The sequence below is a fragment of the Ylistrum balloti genome, unplaced genomic scaffold (genome assembly GCF_031769215.1).
Source record: "Ylistrum balloti isolate Yb309-2 unplaced genomic scaffold, AGI_CSIRO_Ybal_v1 Utg371032, whole genome shotgun sequence".
NCBI classification, from domain to species: domain Eukaryota; kingdom Metazoa; phylum Mollusca; class Bivalvia; order Pectinida; family Pectinidae; genus Ylistrum; species Ylistrum balloti.
This window is the reverse complement of record NW_026782573.1, coordinates 261,849-278,712: the sequence shown is the minus strand read 5'-3', so window position 1 is coordinate 278,712 and position 16,864 is coordinate 261,849. Positions and strand designations below refer to the sequence as shown.

Sequence of the window (16,864 nt, the reverse complement as noted above, 5' to 3'; positions counted from 1 at the left end):
AACCGAGTGTTATGTCCCGCAGGAGGACTTCGGCAGTACATTTTCATGCGGTAACATTATCACAAGCAGGCCAACATGAACAATCGGCAGCTTCCTACAAACATGCTACGCATGTTCATGACTTTTACTGACTATCGGACATTAAACAACATAACATCAAACAAAACAGTGCGATATCTCCCTAAATACGAAAACAATTGATAACAATGGCAGTGCTTTTCTATAGGTATACGAATCTTAAGATATGAGATTTAAAATGTGTACAGATACTGTATTATGTAATCCAACCGTTGTAAGATACATGACACATCTTTCTTGATCATTAGAACACAACCTGTTGGCTCAACCGAGATATATCATTGGAACGACTGAAGGCATCGAAACTCAATTACAAGTATTATACATTTGTTTTTTTAAATTAAATTAAATTTTTAAATCATGGATTTAGTGTTGATACCATGATATTTGTCGATCAGATCACAACGTCGTAAATATTGTAGGGATAGCGAATTAATTTGTTTACAATACATTTCGCTAAGTTTATATTAATCCGTTCGGAGGCGCTGGAGGCGTCAAACAATGCTTTCGATGCTTGTAAACCATTTCATAAAATGAAACGAAACGACAGGTTTTAACCATTACTATATCTCAAGCAGACATTCAGAAATTCGGTCCTTAAATGATAACAACGCAAGTCATGACTACAGCTTTACTTGATAATTTCAAACCAAACACAAGTAATAATAATGGTGTGACACGTGACGTTAAACAGTTCGTATTGATCATTGTAGAAATCGCTTTGAAGTATAACACGCCTTCACATACATATCAACTGCTAGACATCACGCGGAAGATAAGTTCTGACCCATATTCATAGAAATATTGATATCGTTCTGAGAATGAAGATTTCAATTAGTGTTACACAAGATATTTCCGCCCAAGGCTGCTGCCGACTTAAGAAACGGTACGTGTCATGGCTCTGAGCAGGGAAGGGGAATTCTCTTACTTTGATTCTTCAACTCGTTTTTTTTAAATGTTTAAAGATAATTGTCTTCGATTCTAGGTTATCAAAGAGGAAACAGAAGGTCAAGGAATAACGCTTGAAGACGTGGGAGTCAAGAAATCATGTATTTGTTTCTTTGAATGCGTTGAAGATAAGAATAATACAAGTCTTCGCTTCACTACTTCCGAAAAAACAACACAACGAGCAAATAAATTTGCCGTACTAGCGTGCCAGAGTTCTAGAAGGAGTTTAATGCCACCATACATTTTACTATACAATCTGTTACATATCGCTTCATGGTATATAGGTATCTGTAAATGTACATGTAGTTTGTAAAACCTAAACGCTAATCCCCGTCATTAGCTCGCACCTGGCGCCCAGAAAAAACCGGAGATAGCCCCCGGAAATCTGTATCCAAAGGCAGGAAAACAATTACATCCAGACAGGTGGGCCTAAGGGTAACGCTGGACCTGCGTTATTTCGAAGATACCCCGAAATTACTTTCTTTATTACCACTAACATATATATCTATGTCTACAAAAGAAACTGACTTGAATTAACGATAATAAATTTGTAAAAAAAAAAAAAAAAATACTGTGTTCGCCCTGCTGAGATGGCAGCTAGAATGTGACCATACAGAACACGTACCCGGGTTCGTACCCGCATACCCGCGTTCTCGCGCACGCGGAACGTGCGAAGCGATATGCATGCGATGTCGCTAAAGACAAATAATTCCCACTATACTAACGAAACGCGGGAATATAAAATTCTATGATTTCGTCAATATTGATTCATGATAACAGGTATCTTTATGTATGAGACTGTATCTTAATAATAAAACTGTATATAGTGTACATTTTCACAAAACAGAGGATTGTTAATAATTCCCGCTATACTAACGAAACGCGGGAATATAAAAGTCTTCGCTTCACTACTTCCGAAAAAACAACACAACGAGCAAATAAATTTGCCGTACTAGTGTGCCAGAGTTCTAGAATTAAACAAAGAAAGGGAAAGATTGACGCGCGACTGATTACAAAACAAAAACTACTATACTCAGTATACAAGATGAAACATTTACTGTAAAACTACAATCCTAGCTTTTGGGTGACTTATAACCTAGCGTGTAACGAGTCGGCAACATAACCGTCCTTGCTTGCGTCGCTTTTCCATCGGCCGTGCCTCTTGAAGCACCGATCATTGACGCCGTTATTTGCAGCGACGGTAGCGCCGCCTGTGCGCAAACTATGCAACCCCAACTTGCCAACGTCACAAACCAAAGCCAAACGTTTCATAATGGCCTGTCTAGCCCCTGTGTAACTCAAACTCTTGTTCTTATGAATTAGTTTACAAAAAAAAAAAAAAAATTGGCATGAACATAAACATGTTTGAATGAACGTCTATATCTGCTATCTCGATGTATTTGAGAACCATCGCGAAAGGACAGGCGGCCGTCTCGCCTTTGCTTATCACCACCTCGTTTCCGTGTCGATATTGATCGGTTTTACTTTTCCGGATCTTCAATGAAAGATAACCATCGAAAATTTTCAGGTCTGCACACAAGAGGTTACTAAGCTCGTTAAAGCGTAGAAATCCTGAAAAACGTAACAAAATCATAGACAGATCCCGAACTACAAGCAAGTCTCTATCATTAGAGAAGATATTACACAGTTCAATTAAAGTGTCCTTGCTAACTGGATCCTTCTTGCATACTGGTTTGCGGGCTGTCCGTTTGGAGCTCTCCAGCATATTCTGAACGAAACTGTTGGTTGTAGGATCAGAGAGTCCGTTGATTTCATGCACCCACTTGATGGCGTACACTACAGTTGAAATGACGGGAAAAGATGAATGTCTGTCCAACAAGTAGTTGAGGTACAGTGCCACGTGTACGGAATTAGCAGGCAATGCACAGCAGTCGTGTGACGAACAAAACTGCTTCCATTTACGAAAAATATCGAAGTACTTTTTATTGGTGTTTTCGCTTTTACTATCCATGAGTCGGATTGCCATGTTACTCGCCAAATAATAGAGCGATGATCCATTTTGTACCCCGGCATCCCTGACGGCCTTGTCAATTGATCCTGGAGGCCTATGCCTGTTGAAAACAATAATCAACACATCAATATGACAACATGCTAATGTCTGAAATCCAACCGGACTGCAAGCATATTGAACGACAAAATAGTTTTCTAAAAAACCCCGTTCTTTCCTCTACCCCGCTTTGTGACTCCGTTTCTGGATAAAGAAATGTACTCCGTCACAAAATCGGCAAAAATGTCGTCAGGACATAAAAATAGCCAATAAGAAGCCGATCTCCAGACTGGAACAATCAAAGTACCAAATGCCCCTTCCGATCTCATTTTGTTTAAAGCTTTGCAAACGAGCCGGGGAGGGGACACTAACCAGTTGTTATCCTTACTCCAGGAAACGGTAAAGGCGTCAATAGCCTCTGTACCCGAACACCACCACCGGGAATTGAAACGCTTACACTTAGTGTTGTAATCTGAAGCGAACCGATCGACCTCGTGTGGCCCCCCACTTGGTCTCGCAAATATCAAACACCCATGCCTGAACGGACCAGTCGTCCGAATCGTAACATCTACTGAGAAAATCTGCTGTTGTATTTTCGTTTCTAGGAAGCCATAGGGTTTCAAGATTGACGCTATTAGAGAACGTGAGCGCGTGCATATCCATAGCGACCTTTTGTAGGTGTGTTTTACCGCTACCGACCTTCGCAATAGCACACGCGATCTTGTTGTCCATTAACAATTTGACATTGTGACCTTTGACCTGACCTACAGTACTATACAGAACTCGTTTGGCCGCTTCCAATTCTCTCCACGTGGAGCTGCGCATGCGCTCGGAATCGTCCCACGTTCCCATAACGACATGACTACTAACGAAATTACTGGCTTCTCTAGCCCCACCTACCGTTTCGTGTCCGCCAATACCATCGTCTTAATACAGCACTAAACGATGACCTTGACATCGCACGTGCTTTACAACCTGTCGGCGGTAGAGATACCGAACGGAAGAACATTGAACACAAAAGAACGTGTAACTCCGCCTATTTCAAGCTCGAAACCTAAAATATCTCTGTGCTCTGGATAAATTTCAATGTGATGATAAGCCGACTTTAAATCGAAAGTGAACATGAAGTCACCTTGATGAAACATTTCTCGAGCGATTTGAATTTGAACTTATGCAAGAATAGATTGATATGACGACAATCTAACACGAGACGTGCTTTACTTGCACGGTTGTACGCAACTGTCAGAGGTTTTACAACACGTGGCCGACCTTTGACCTCGGACACACCGTCTATACGAAGCAATTTCTTGACATCTGCATAAACAAACTGCATATTGTCACGCGCTGACTTGTTGTTTCGCAAACGAACATTCGGCGGAACTTCTTTGAATGGTAACTTATAACCATCGGCTATTACCGATAAAACCGCGTCATTAGTGCCAGAAGCTTTCCAATATACAAAACATTTCTTTAACCTACCAAAAGGTGAAAGCACATCTTTTACAACCACCGTCGGAACGGTTTCATCGCTATTAAGCTGACCATGCTTAGAATCAAAAATTCTACTTAGCTTTTGTACGGTGCTGGATCCCGCAGTTGACATGGCTAGACACTCCGACCTCCAATGTCCGGCCCGACCACATCCATAACACAAACCGGGCCTCGGGGTTCTAATAGCCATTTTATCCGGTTGACTGGTTGTTTCCGTCGGTGCTGGATAAACCCGTTGTTGTTGATATGGTGAGTACCGAGATCTCCATTTCGTTACAGATTTCTGCTTCGCAGCCCTTATTTTTCGATCGGCCCTGGAACGTGCTCTGTCCATTCTTTTTTCGTCGTCGGAATCTTCAGCAAGGGGATTGGACACATATTCTTCCACGGCTTTCCATCCGGATTCTGATGTGTCGGCCAATTTGATCAACTTTTGGCGGTAATTAATCATGTCCATACCTTCTACAATTAGTGTTTTTGTGGCCCGAGGGACATGGAGTGATGATTCTTCCGCCTCTTGCATCTTGGCAGTAACTTTCTGGTTAAACCTGAACTGGTCTTCACAACTTTTCTTGGAGAACTTGTGATTATCAGCATTCATAATGTCCTGGCGTATCTGGGCCCGTTGAGCGTTAGAAATGTCCACCTGTTTAGCGTGTATTTTAGCCTCCAATTCGACCAGCTTTTCGCTCATTAAAACACCTAAGCGGGAGACCATAGCCACCTGTGCCTCATCGACTGTAGACTTGATATGTCTGCTTAATTCGGGGTCCATTATTGAGAAAAAACAGAGCGAGAAGACTTTCTGTGTTCGCCCTGCTGAGATGGCAGCTAGAATGTGACCATACAGAACACGTATCCGGGTTCGTACCCGTATACCCGCATTCTCGCGCACGCGGAACGTGCGAAGCGATATGCATGCGATGTCGCTAAAGACAAATAATTCCCGCTATACTAACGAAACGCGGGAATATAAAATTCTATGATTTCGTCAATATTGATTCATGATAACAGGCATCTTTATGTATGAGACTTTATCTTAATAATAAAACTGTATATAGTGTACATTTTCACAAAACAGAGGATTGTGCGATCTCGCAATGTTCCCAATGAAATGAATATTTGAATCATGTTTGGAATGGTTCTGGTCTGAATCATATGCACTGAGATAAAACATACCTTCAAACACAGAGACAAAAGATAATGATCGGACTGAGAAAACACAACTTTTTAAAACGTTATCAAGTCAGGAAATCGTATTTTCATGTTTAAATGATGTCATGTTCATAAAAGAAGAACAAGATAATGCCAGGGAAACAATAAGGGATGCTACATAACATTGGAAAGAACATTTTCCCTACTCAATAGATAACCGCATACAAAGGAGCTAATACTGTATGACAAAAAGTATTGGTTAACAAGAATAGCACCGAATAAACTTGTCATCCTCGTCGACCATTTATGACCATATATGAAATATGTATGCCAACATTTTGATATATCCGGCTAGTTTAATTAGTTCCACAATGCAGACCCTTATTTAAACATTAACGCCAATTGATGACTTGTAAACATACTTACAGGTCTTGGAGTCGAGTAAGACCATGCAGAGCCTTATATGACATTTCCATTAGAACGTTGCTGGTGAGCCGTCTACAACGACAATGTAACAAAACAAACTTAAAAACAGATCCGATTTCTCTGAAGTGCAGCCATATGTTAAGTCATCCCGTCAAAATGTATCAAAAGTTATAAAATAAATCACATCGTATATCGGTATCCTATCTGTATAAAAGCTTATTTTTATTTACAAAATCAGAAACTAATATTTTCATCTCAACACAATCGCAATTAAAATCTTACATAAAAAGTCTTGTTGGTTTTTGTGTTTTTAGTATAGTGGTTTGAATATTTACACTACATAATTTATAAAAAGGCTGGTAAGGTTAAGAGAGACAGCAGTATACCACTACCTTTTGACAATTTTTGGTAGAAAGCATGAGTATATCTATACTGATATGATCAAGATCGTTCAGATGTTTGACTAGGAATCGTGATGACGTTATCACATCTAACTCTAAAAGTCAAAAGGTTTAACAAAGAGATTAGATATGGCATATGACAGGAGAAATAAAATTTCTCACAATTACCTCGTCACATTTTTACAAGGAATCATTCCCAAAGCGAAATCCAAATATGAATGTTATGTAATCGTATATGGGATGAAGATAAAATTGACGAAACACTAAATGTTTATAAGGGTGCTTTTAAAGCGAGAAATGTACATTTAACCAGGCCTATGTTATGTGGGTTTATTTAATGTATCTTTGAAATATTGCACCAGAGAAAATTCATTTCCAGCTTTCTGTTTAGTCTTCAAGTTTTATATCTTTGATATTCGACAAAGTACTTTTTAAAGAACCATAGCTGTATTGAATATGTGAAATACAGGGTAACATACAGTCAAGCATAAATTTGAATGTAACAAACCAATTATTCCTTTTTATTTCCTTATACTTACAATGTTTGAAGGTGCTGGTATCTTGCAAAGGCATAATCAGGGATAGTGGAAATGTTGTTCATCATCAAGTCCCTGGAAATATATATATATGTAACGATAAAAATGAAATATTTCTTGTTGAATACCTGGCAAGACAATATAATAATAGCATGTTTTTGCTCTACAAATAATTCAGTATAATATTCTATCATTTGGTTTTGTTTTGTTCTATGTGAACACATTAAAATTAATAATTGATATATTTGAATATATATGTTTATAGGGTACGATTGTCTATGGAGAAAAAATATTAATCTTACAGTGTTTTATGGACTTTTTATTTTTTGTTTTCAATTTAATTGGTGCTTAAACGCCATTGCATCCTTTAAATTTGCATATTTCGAATTCCAAAAATACTTGTGTTGTACCGCTTCACTTTGATATTGATAGTAATTATAACATGATAAAGAGGAAGGATATTGGTTTTAACACATTTTGTTCTGCCTGGCTAGCAGTTATCGAGATATCGAGCTTTGAAGCTTGATGTTCTAATAAGTCTGTGTATGTCAAATGATCAAATCTATTTAGCAGTAGATAGAAGTGGTAACTCTTTGATTCGATGTTGGATATACGAGAAATATTCGTAACTGCTATTGCAGTAATAGTGTCAGATAAACTAGAAATAGTCAAAAAATAGTTTCTTTAAAGAATATTTTTTGCAAAAACTGCATCTTCAAAAATCACATAAAATTTCTGTAAAATTAATGTGAAATTTTTGGTTGAATATTTCTTAAATGTCAGCATTTTTTGGTGGTAAAAGTCAGCCAGTTTACTGTGAAGCATTAAGTTAGATATCAGTTGCTTTAGTCTTCGCCATCCATTTGAATATTTTGGTGTTACCTAATTTAGAACATTTGGTCTTGTATAAAGGACGCAGAATTAGATAACAAAAAAAATTCAACTTGTTTTACCTTCTCCCACTCTTCCTGATTTTAAAATAAATGCACAGTCAACCATAAAAACAAGGGCAGCGATAATCGCTGAACAGGTTGCAAACATCTCATATCATTTTCGAGGATGTTCGAAACATCAACACGTCCTCTTATTGCGTATTTCAGTAAATCTTGGCAAGTCTGTCCCAGCCTGTTAATTAGATATTTATCATCGTTCAAATATGACGGGCAAGGTATACTACCTCTTGTTAACACACCGTATGTTACAAGGTTATATTTTATTTGGTTACTAGTGCTTAAGAAAATGATATCAGAGATTGCCAGTTTACTACCTCGGTCAGGATATTCATGTGGCCAGGATCTGCCGGCTGCCTTACGTAGGCCTCGAACCAGCGACTAAGAAATGGAGGCTAGCGCTAATGACGTTCAGAGGCCTTAGCGACTCGGTCAACGAGGCGCCTAAAAGAGGAACGAGTCAATTTTATGTTCCTGTATGAGCATTTGAAACAGATTACTGAAAGAAATTACCCTTTAATTGGTAATTACTGCATGAAGCACCACAAATAAATTTAATTCGCGTAATAAACAAAACTCGAGGAAAATGTTTCAAATGCTGATGCGTTTAGAATGTAACCTGATGAAGAGGCACTCTAACAGCAAAACACACAGATGGTAAACTGGAGTTTGCCCTATCAATATGTAGGTAATTCACTGTATGGTTTTAAAGCCTATTATTCGTGACATTTTGAAGCTTCAATTATCTTAATCCTAGAAAGCTATCTTGTATAAGTTTCCAAGTAATGGATGAGATTGCACACAGGAACCTATGCAAATTGATTTTCTTCATTCTGCGAAATTCATTCAAATATATATATATATCAAAGTTGAGGAAATCAGCCGACATATTAACATGGCTCGGAAAGGACTATATACATATACTAAACAGAAAAAGAAAGGTAACACTACTTTATTCTGTGATTAATTAATCAACCCCTTCATAAATCCTTACCAATCATGTACGAATAAAGTAATTGATCAATTCTGATAAAACTGCAGTCATGGTTCATTATAAAACTTTGCGTTCAGTTGATTTTATTCGACTGTAAAGGACGTTAGGGTCAATTTCAAAGGTAACACCATTAGTAACGGGTATGGCCACCGTTTGCGAAGTAAACAGCATTGCAGCGTCGTCGCATGGAACTCGTAAACCGGCAGATAATTCGAGGAGAGATGTTGTTCCATTCAGCGATCAAGGCTTGGGCCAGCTCCTGCAAGTTTGACAGCTGATTTTGACGTTCTATCACGCGTCGCCCAAGAACGTCCCAGACATGCTCAATCGGTGACAAATCAGATGGTTTAGATGGCCAATCTAACACCTGTACGTTATTCTGCTGCAAGAAAGTTCTGCTGAGGCGACTGGTGTGCGCTAGTGCATAATCCTGTTGAAAAATGGCGCCAACGCCATGGCGTCTTATGAATGGAAGAACCACTGGTCTTAAAATTTCGTCCCGATATCGGATGCCGGTTAAATTACCATTTAACACAACAAGCCTGGTACGAGTCCCCCACAAATACCACCCCAAACCATTACACTTCCGCCGCCAAAGCGGTCCCGTTCTGCGACGCAGCAGTTCTCAAAACGCTCCCCTCGTCGCCTCCCAACTCTGCGCCTTCCGTCACCGTGTTGCAGACAAAACCTGGACTCATCTGAAAACAGTACATTGTTCCATTGTCGTAAGGCCAAACGACGGTGAATACGGGTCCAGTTACGGCGATTATTACGGTGACGTCGCAACAAATTGGGTCCAGTGTAGGGACGCCGCGCTTTCAATTGGTAGGCCCTCCACCGGTTGCGGACTGTTTGGGGAGACACACGACGCCAAAACAATGTCCTTGTAGTCTCTACTGCGGTTACGAATCGATTGCGTAAGTGTATCAATCATATACAACGGTTATCCCTGGCGGTCGTTTTACGGGGTCGGCCGCTTCGGGGACGATCGGATGTTGACCCAGTTTGGTTTAACCGACTTACCAACTGGCAAATTGTCTTAACACTGCAACCAAAATGCCGTGCAACTCGACGGCGAGACTCCCCAGCCTGGATCATGCCTACAGCCCTTTCTCTCTGTACTTGTGACAGCCAGGGCATAATGATAAAGTTGATAGATAGCAAGATTCGGTGATTTCTAAGTCATAAGGATCTACGGAACAGTTGTCAGTTTGAATGTTTATGAAATTAAAGCGAAGATACAAGTTAATCGCAGAAAACCTCGTGCAGCTCTTTCGCTAATACAGACTTTCACGCTTGAATGATTTTGGTAACCCCCTTGGATTTTGTAATGTAAAACATTACCATTTTCTAATATTGCCCAAACGTCATTTTGTTTTCACTCATTTACAGGTATTCGCCAAGGAAACATGTTAACTTTTCTTTTTTGTTGAGTAAATATTAATTCTTCGCATTATTCACTTTAAACATATTATTTGTATTGTCAGTTAATAGGAAAGTTGAATTATGATCGTGCTTCAGACATTCTGAACGCATGTGTTTACATGACAACCATCACGATTTCAATTTCCTTTTCTTGTTCTGTTTAAAATCAATGCTATCAAAATAAAATTATCAGAAATTCGAAAATATTCTCCATTTGATTTCTCTTTATGAAATAAAATATATGTGGTTGTCTATCAGTTTTTTTCTTTGTTGTCGCTCGCCACGATAACTCGAACCTAGCCGAAGATACCAATGAACTGCTTGAGTTCTTGTCCAGTTGTCAAAGAATTTCAACTTTTTGAAATAAGAGATCAACAAATATATGAACATTACGATTTTTTAAAAAAACATTATGAGGCTATTGTTTCTCCCCGTCTAGATTTTTGGTTTTCCTTCGATCACTTGCTGTTCTTCGTCGGTCGCCTTCTAGGCCATAAGATTCACTCACGAGTCCAAGAAGGACGAAACAGATGTATGATGCGGTTTAATACATTCTGTGGTTTTTCCGTATCAAACTCTAAAGTTATAGTAAGATATGTCATTCACTTATGTGTCTTTTGTTCAATCTTTGAACATTACGACAACAACATTATTCCTAGGTCACCTTTCACTTTCATAAAATCAGTTAATATGTCACAGGTTTTGATACTGTGTTGTAAAAGAACGCGACGTCTTACAGATCTACAATAGGATTGTGTTATCTGCAAAACACATTGAGAGATATCGACATCAGTTAATAGTGTCTTGTGTGTGATAAATAAAACAGTGTGTTTTCTATCGTAAATAACGAACTCTTATGCAACTTAACGAGCACAACTCTGGTCTTTATCTCGACGTGCATACCAACAACCAGGAGAATATTGGTGTCGTAAGTAACAAAATCACCAACTTCATTAGATACCTCAGCGGAGAATGTTTTGTTCCTCTCGGGAAAAATAACATTCATTGAATAGGTTTTCTTATGAGACGTATAGTATAGAAGGATGAGCGCTAGGCCCAGTATGTAATCTCTGGCCTTAGTTTTCGTAATATTCACCGAGTCGTGAATTCATCGATGTTTCCTCTCCATTCACGTCTATGCTGTGGTAAGTATGCACACTGATCGACCTGATCAACATAATTTTGTCGGACAGTGACAAATGAATATGATTTTCGTTTCCAAAATAATTTAAGCGATGTATCCCAAAACTAACATATGTATTGAAAATTACTCAGCTTTTTAAAGTCGTCATCTATATAATGATGCTTTTCTTCATATTTCGGACTGAAAGGGCATGTGATATAGGGTGGTGTTGCAGATGTGAACAGATAATATGTTTCTTTTTTGAAGGTAACAAAAGTTAATACAATCAATTTCAAATTGTCAATCTTTCTACTACTGATAAAAAATGATATATAAACATGTTCAATCGACGTTCGAATAAATACAGGTTATTATCTCTTGCTTTTTATTCAAATTTTGCCTCGGTGACTACCGCGTCCGTTATCCACTTACCGCTTAATTATCATGGCTACAAATGTTTTTTTGTCATCACGGTAGATAACTCTTCTGTGCGAGGAGTTCTTAACAAGTAGTGCTTCCAGATCGCTGTTCGGTTTCACCTAAATTACAAATCACCACACCTTAAACTCTTACTTACTTTCCCCATCTTAATACATCCTTGATAAGCTTAATAAGCAAGCATACGAAAAGTACTTCCAGATTAAGCAAACGGACAGTATCTCAAAAAGACTTGTGTATAAGAGTAAGAAAATATCAGGACCTGTTTCTAATTTCTTCCGATCACTTTGGATTTTGAAAATTGAGAACATTGTCATAAATGACGCGCCTTAGAAAGACGAAACAGCTGTGCGATGCAGCTGAATTCATTTATTGGCTCTAGAATGTCTAGATCTAAATTTATATTTAAAAGCACTATTAATTAGTGTGCCTTTTTATCTTCGAGATTGCAGGTGAAAGACACTACAGGTAGACTTTTAGTCCCCAAGGTTTCACGAGGTCTGCATGCCACGTTTGAATTCAGAATATAAAAATGTACGTTTTTTGTTCTTAAATTAAGAAAATTACGAAATGTGTTGAGTTTTTTGACAAGATGACCTTCCCAACTAGATTTGTGGATTCCCTTTTGATTGGTTGGGATTTTCCTCGGTCGCCTCCCAGGCTTCCAAATTAAGGTTGGTAGCATCTGTGACAAGTCCTAAAAGGACGAACAACTGTACGATGCAGTTAATGTCACAGTGACTACGCGGTATCAATCTATAATATTCAATTATGATGAGTTATCCACCTGTGTCTTTTGTTTAATCACATAAATTCCGTAATAAACGTTGATTGTAGACAAAACTTAAGTATACAACATATGAATTGAATTAAGGACAAGCTGCTTGATGTATTATTAAGTTTGATGCTAGATACCATGGACAATGGTACCAGTAGCTCTATTCCATTCTTCCTTCGGGGAAACTGACACGATTTTGACTTAACTTCAATGAAACGGGTGTCGTCGATGGTACTGTTCTAAGACAATTACTCTGTCTGGCAGAATGCTTGGATGAATCCTCTTTGTTCTGATTTTAATGGTTTCCATGTAAAATATTTATTTTGTTCACTACGGCTTTATCTTGTCAATTACAAGTTGATTATACATGCTTGTTGGTATGGAGATGTTGTAGTATGGTTTATTGTTGGTGTATATATATCTCAATATTGAATAAGTGAATCGTCAGTTTTCGGTTTGCAACACAGTGTAACGCTACATGGTATTATTCATTCCTTTTTGTCAAAAGATATGATAAATTACAGGTAGTTCATCTTCGCTGCTATATATTTATGTTTGCTTCAAATGAAAAAACATTTTCCTGCCTGAGGTCACATACAATGTACAATGTATGCCAACTTTTTAATCTGTAAGTTTTGAAAATATACAAGTATTAAATAAGTCACAAGACAGTATATGCAAAAAAGGATAAAATTCATACCACTCTTTTGCCCTACCAGAATTCTTTGGCAATGACTTGGTACTTAAAACAACAAGAAAATACCAACATGCCAACACAATCATAATCCAAACTCAAATTCAATAAACCAAGGCGAAAAAAATACACTCAGAAACAGTACAAGAAGAAAAAGACCAACTGTTTTCTGCCTGATGTCGGAACACGATTATTTGTATATGGCAAATGCTCTCCTTGGTGTTAGAACGCTTTTACATGATGAAGTCTGTCCTCTGTCGTAATATCCCAACCTAGTTATATTTGTTTATTATACCAAAAGTACACAACAACAGGACTAAATAAAATTAAGTACATTTGATTTTGAAGAAGACTGTGGATCACGGGAAAAAGATATGTTTACTAGGAGAAGTACACACAATGCCCTTACAACGATTAGAAAATATCCTCGATAGATATAGTTATATTACAACTACAATAATGGTTTTAATTATATTTCTGTATGTATTATTCTGAACATGTCGTTTACACAAAATGTACTGAATATTGAATTTAGGGTACATTTCGTAATATTTGATTGAGCCGCGTTCTCAGTATCATGCCAGGTGGTGAATATGCTGTCGAAGATTTTGCATAAGCCGTTACATTTATCGTCTTGTTTTCAACGCCTGACAAAAATACGCGATTATTACTGGTATCCTGCGCGATGAAAAGGATAACAAAACAGCATAAAAAATTGAAAAACGTACAGCGAATTTCCCAGATGATTTTCCAGAACACAAATAAACACGTTTACAAGATTATATTTACCTAGGCCTCAATGCAATCAATTGGATGAGTCATTGCTATATAAAATTAAATGCAGTTTGCAACGAAGTTCCTGTACGGATACATAGCATTACCATATCATTTTCTAGAAAAAAAAAATTATTGCATGTCACTGAATGTATTAAAGTGGTAATGCATAATTTGTTTATCTGGGTTTCACAATGATTTCACAATTAACGGCCAAGTTTTAAAAGCGACAGACCAAAACGCTGTAGAATGTAGATGCACGTGCGATGTGATTGGTTGTAGTTTCTTTGGTTAACCTGTTAACTGGTCTTGTATTGGATTTCTTCTAGCTAATCTTGTTTTTTTAATAACGACGATTTGCAAGACATATAACAGCGGAGAAAACGACATAAAATTCATCTAAAGTTCTTGTAAGCCAGCCTGTCACTCCCGTATGGACCCTTACCCAACGTAAGAGATATTGATGTTGAATTTGATTCTTTATAAACGTTACAATAGCGTTAGAACATTAATGGAATACTACTTCCTTGTCTCCTAGCTTCTCCATTCTGCCTAGAATCAAGGATCAAGGGTTTCGAATATGTTAATGTTTAGTGGATGGATGCACGATATTACCCAGTCCTTGTCCGCCCTGAGATAGGAAATTCCATATCATTAAAAAAATATTTCTTGCCTAACACCTCCACATTCTCCTAAATATAAATCCCCATACATTGAAACTGATTGACGGCCGCTTGAAACTTTCGCTGGATCATAAACCTTCGGCATGCGGCTACATTAATCTTAGTGATCCTGGTACATGACGTGCAAATTGTTTTCTGATATATCAATCAACAAAACATGGATTAATTTTCTCAACGCATGAATTTATTTGGACGAATATCCTTCTTACAAAATTAAAAATACATAAGGATAGCCATTTTAACTATACCGTAGCCATTAAGCGTCGCGTAATTACGACCGGTAGTTGGTTTTAAATCTATCAAAATAGCTTCTATAAATGAGAAAAGGATGTAAAGATATGTATAAAGTTGCGCTTTGATTGGACTTACGGTGGTTTGAACATATTGTTTATAGCTCGTTAGCAACAATTTTATAGCCTGTATCCCATTTCGTTAAAAGCATTAAAACACTAGGCAATCTCTATTTGATATAGAAACATGTCCCTAGTTAGGAACAAAACTCTATCGTCTACAGTCTTTTGTCCTTCTTTGGACCTATAGAGGGGCTGTGAGCTAACAACATTTGAAATCCAAAGGGGAGGACAGGAGACTCAAAGACGTAAAGTTGACGGAAATAATCCTATAGAATTAATAATCTGCTAATGTTTAAGATAACATCAAATAGTTTATGTATGAGCAGCTTGTGGTCTTTTTTCACTGTTCAAACAAGGGAATACAATCTAGGCGTCCAGTTTTATATCTGGATTATACACGAGATACATCTAATTATAAATAACATCTTTAAATGGACTTTCAATACGAATTAATCACTGATGGTATTAATAGGAATAAGGTAATTATGTTTTATATATATGTATGTGTGTGTTTATACTATGCTATTGAAATTGCATTACTCGTTTCGTAGGGTATAGTTATATTACTAAAACACACAAAGAAGTCATAAACTAATTAGAATAAAAACAACAACAAAGTACCAACATGTGATCACAATTCAAACTCGAATTCAAAAATTCAATAAACCTACGGCAAAATATTAACAAACGACAGATTTACACGGAGACCCATGAAAAAGCCCAAAGAAAACAAGACCAGGTGTTCCGAAAAAGTAAGCGTCTTAAGCTTTATCGACGACATCCTCCTTGTAAACCCTGGCAATTCCAAGTAAGTCATGTCAAGGTATACAGCAACAGAACAAAAGTCAAACTTATCAGCATCTAACACGTCCAGTTTCATATCACACAAACAAATATTTTTTCCAACGAAATCTCAATGAGATTCGTAAAACTTATGAACATTATGCATGTTGTTTTCATCCAGGTTTTCTACTACGGATTTGGAGTGTGTTGTGTAATTGTCTGACAAATACAAATAAAATATGAACAGTAAAAATTACGAACACGTAGCAAACACGGTTTAAAAGACACAAGATTGAATGCCACCTTTCAATACCAAATAAGAATTGAATAATAACTATAAAATGAATTTAACTCCATCACTGCAGAAAACAGCTGTTTCATCCTTTTAGGACTAATCAGTGATGGTGTAATGACATCAATAATTAAATCTTAGGAGGAGCGTTAATAATATAGAACCTAGTATGTAAAAAGATGAAAACCTGACAAAATGTCTTATACAAATGTCTCGCGCAGAGTTATGAACAAGTGACGTTACGATAAATGCATTAACGAAATGACCACAGAAGAAAATTGTTTAATCGAAATAGAGTAGCATGTTTGTTTGTACTTAATAAATGAATACACATTGAATGACAGCTCGTGAAGAGTAATCAAAACCATGTGATGTCGATGTGTCATTTGATGACGTCATTAACAATACCATCGATAACTATTATGCATACACAATGTACCTACAGACCTGACAACAAAACAGCTGGTATTGATTTACATATAGATGGTTAGGCTGTTTGCCCAATCTATCATTCTGTGTTTGCACATCAATAAA

At 37.4% G+C, this 16,864-nt stretch overlaps 1 protein-coding gene across 1 annotated transcript in view; it reads right to left on the bottom strand.

Annotated features, from left to right (window-relative positions):
• LOC132560200 (leucine-rich repeat-containing G-protein coupled receptor 5-like) overlaps positions 1-16,864 on the bottom strand; it is a 78,407-nt gene that overhangs the window by 24,851 nt on the left and 36,692 nt on the right. Inside the window, exons 2-3 of the mRNA XM_060224853.1 lie at positions 7,047-7,118; positions 6,107-6,178 (exon numbers count right to left, since the gene is read on the bottom strand). Coding sequence (XP_060080836.1) covers positions 6,107-6,178; positions 7,047-7,118 — 144 coding nt within the window. The remainder of the gene's footprint in view (positions 1-6,106; positions 6,179-7,046; positions 7,119-16,864) is intronic.